General features: G+C 35.5%; 1 protein-coding gene across 1 annotated transcript in view; it reads right to left on the reverse strand.

Moving 5' to 3' along the window:
- The window catches only part of ITGB1 (integrin, beta 1 (fibronectin receptor, beta polypeptide, antigen CD29 includes MDF2, MSK12)), a 74840-nt gene that overhangs the window by 34616 nt on the left and 36385 nt on the right, over positions 1-3839 (reverse strand). Inside the window, exons 6-9 of the mRNA XM_012642180.1 lie at positions 1912-2067; positions 1042-1137; positions 640-729; positions 188-213 (exon numbers count right to left, since the gene is read on the reverse strand). Of these exons, the coding sequence (XP_012497634.1) occupies positions 188-213; positions 640-729; positions 1042-1137; positions 1912-2067 (368 nt within the window). The remainder of the gene's footprint in view (positions 1-187; positions 214-639; positions 730-1041; positions 1138-1911; positions 2068-3839) is intronic.

Consider the following 3839-nt stretch of genomic DNA (forward strand, 5'->3'; position numbering starts at 1 on the left):
AAAATGATTATTAACCAATGCTAAATGGGTACCATTAAAGGTACTCTGAATTAAGCTCTAAAAGGAGAAGCTCAATTCAACTTCCTTCCATGTGGGGAAAAAATCCTATAAATCCTTTTTAAATAGGCAAGTCATATATTTACATGTTTACATATTTTATGGTGAGTGTATATATGAGTGTGTATACCTCTTGACAGTGGAAAACTGTAGTCTCTGAATACATGGGAAGAGGAGAATTATCAAAAAAGCTTTTCTAGCACAATTCATCAAAATAGATGAATCTGTTAATATAAAGGATACTTTGGGGAGGAGGAAGAAGATTGAGGGAATCCTATAAAACTAAATATAAATTATGTTTTACAATTGTTTTCCAACAAGGAGATCTATTGCTTAATGACATACAGATATTTAGAAATTTTCCCCACATGCCTTTATCATACTTTTGCTTTGTTTAGGCTACGTAAATAATTGTGCTTTTGTAAGACAACATGTATAGTTTTTTCTTCCGATATAGAATTTAAGGTTTTTTGTTGTCCTTTGGGCTAACTAAATTGTATATGAAGGAAGTTTTACTTTCTTTGAGCAAACTATTCTCAACAGAGTATTGTCCAAAACTGATCGTATTTAAAATGTACTCACATTGTATGCATCAATGATCAACTGAATTACATTGCTAGAATTTGCAGATAATGTTCCTACTGCTGACTTAGGGATCAAATTTTTCAGTTCCTGCAATTAAAAAAATAAAATACGTAAAATATAAATACTATTCATTCAACTAAGTAGCATCTACTGAACAACTAACATTTGTCTTTAAATACCAGTTCCCTACACATTTCATAAATAACTTTAGGAGTCAAACCTGAAAAACACAACTAGTTTTATAATACGTGATCAAAAATTAATATAAACCACTTCAGTAAAATTCAGTTTGCCTACCTAGTGGCACTTTCCCACATTTCAATTCACATATGATTGGCTTCTAATGACTAAACAAAAAAATGTCTGGAACTTTGTCTTTCTTATCGCAAACACACTTACCTTGTAAACAGGCTGAAATTCTTCAGTGACTGCAAAAATCGTCTGAATGTTATTTTCACTGAGTTTCTGGACAAGGTGAGCAATAGAAGGATAATCCTAAGAAATTAAGTAATATAATTTAGTATGTAAATACATCCTTCCAATCTATTCCAGATTTTTCAATACTTTTTGAAAGTAATAATGACTTGCATATATAACTGGATTACTTACACAAGACTGCTTTCAAATAAGAGTACCAAATGTAAAGTGGGTAGTGTGTATATGTGAGTTTCTAATCCTCTTCTACTTTCATGTGTGTATAAAAATTTCCATATTAAAAAGGTTTTAAATAGTAAGATTAGTTCTGTATATTAAATGTAAGACCAAAGAAATTAAACAATAGCCAGTAGTTAAAGTTTCTATTACATATCACTTAAGAAAAAGACCAAGATTCACCAATGTTTGAATTTTTCTTCTAGAACTTGAATAATTCGCCAATCTTTATTTTCAATAAAGGCAGAGTGTCTGCTTTTAAAAATCATGTAAGATAGAGAATAAGACCAGATAAATTATTTGTTCAGAAATAATGCCAACTTTGCTACCAAATCATGTGTGCAGGTGAGAGGAGACAGAGTTGAGGGAAAGAGTTAAGGTGGAGTCTGAGCATCCCATTCCCACCCCAGGGAGGCCTTTGTCTAACCAGAAAGAAGCACACACTAAGCCGCAACTTCACAAACAGCAATACTAGTTTTCCTGTACATTGGGTTAGGGCCAAAATAACAAAACTCCAAACCCCGAAAAACCCACAAGCCAGTCACCCACAATACTCCTAGTATTAAACGCTAAAATTCAACATAAGCACATTCACTACATAAGGAACTAAGCACTTACGTAATAATGGCTCATTGTGTACACATCATTTTCCAGGTGGCATTGCCCATCATTTGGTAAAACAATGCCACCTAGTTTCCCGTCTCCAGCAAAGTGAAACCCAGCATCCGTGGAAAACACCAGCAGCCGTGTTACATTCCTCCAGCCAATCAGTGACTTGAAAAGAAAAGGATTTCAATTTTAAAGCACTACTCACAGTAATGCAACATAAATCTTACTTTTCATATAGGCTATCACTGTACTCTGAACCTCTTTATCTTTTCTTTACACAATGCTAATAGTCTTGGTGACAAATGTGCAGAGCCCACTGAGTAAGATTCCTCCAGGTCACTGTACACCTGTATCTTGCCTGCTTGTCCATAGTGCTCAGCTCTTTTTAAAAACTGTTTTTTGGACTTGCTCACCGTCCTACCTCCAGCAGAGAGCACACTGCTTTGCACGTAGCAGGGCTCAAAGACCATCTGCTCAGCCTGTCCTTTCGTTACCCTCCTGCGCTGTCTTGTCCCATCCATCCTTCCATCCATCCTTGCTCTAGCTTTTACACCACATACCTCCTTTATCAGTCCTCTGTATCAGACTGCCTTTATTACAGAAAAAAATTATCTTACCAAGGACTTGGCCTGCTGAATTCCACCCATCCTAACTCAACAATGGATACTGTTGATTTTTCACTTATTTATTTTATTCTCTCCCTTTTCCAACAAACAATTTAAAGTTACAGTAAAATTCTCTCTATATACAGTAATTTCATAATTATATTTCTCTAAGTTTACTTAATATATCTGTTTTTACCCTCATAAGGCAGGAATTAAGTTTATTAATACTGGCAATCTTTCAAGAATGGAATGTCTGTCACTTCTGCACCTACAGAAATGTACCTGCATGGCAAACGCAGGAAGGTAACTGTGATCAAGGGTGCTACGGCTTGTTGGATCCCATAGGTTAAGCCTAGTTAGAGGCAGCCTAGAAAATGCTCTCCCCACAGTGAGCTGCTAACAAGATCACAGATAGATGGCTAGAAAGAAAGGAAGTTTCAGGCTAGGGATTAGCTGGAATACTACTTTTGTCAGCTATAAAAGCAGGAACTAACCTTAAACTGTAACCAATCTGGTGAGAAGTCAAAAGTAATGACTATACAGCAGTTAGTATTTGCTAAACGTTTATTGGTACTTTATATGGATTACTGCATTTAAACTTCACAAAAGCCCTGTGCGGTACATACTATTATCATCCCTTCTTTAAGAGAAGGCTAGAGAGGCTAAGCAAATTGCCAAGGATCAGTAGTGATAGGAAAATTCTTTACTATGCCATATCACTTCACTTATTATTTCGGATATCAGTTAGCACCTTATCGGGAATTGGGTGAAAAATAACCAATGAGAGGCATCTGGAATCAAGGAAGGTCTTCTACAGAATAGGGGTACTGTGTGGGACAAAAATGAGACAAAGCAGGTACTCAGAACAAACTTTATCTCACCATGTTTTCTAGTTTCAGCTTCAGCTATATTATTAAAATATCATCTCAAAATACTCAGCTAGTACATGGATCATAAAATGCTGATCACTGGTCCAATAGAGATGCATTTGCTACTACTGAAAATCTTGCAATTAAAACTACAAATATTATACTACTTCTCAAAATACATGTTCTTATATAGCTTACAAACCAGGGCTTAAAAAATTCTTTCTTTTTGAATTAAGACACAGGAAAAAGATATGTCTTTCAAAGATGACGAGCAAAAGAAAACTGACCAAAGGTAAATGATATGAGATGCTATTCCTCTGAACACATTCAAGGTTCCTGGTGATGCCTCAGATAACGTCAATTCCATCTCTGGTATGAAACCAGAAAGTTAAGGACACCTGAGCCTCTTCTAAAGTACAGCCAAGGTGCCCACTATTTAAAATGGTTATTAGCATTCCGGCTT

The sequence above is a fragment of the Propithecus coquereli genome, unplaced genomic scaffold, assembly GCF_000956105.1.
Source record: "Propithecus coquereli isolate 6110/MARCELLA unplaced genomic scaffold, Pcoq_1.0 Scaffold177, whole genome shotgun sequence".
Taxonomy (NCBI): domain Eukaryota; kingdom Metazoa; phylum Chordata; class Mammalia; order Primates; family Indriidae; genus Propithecus; species Propithecus coquereli.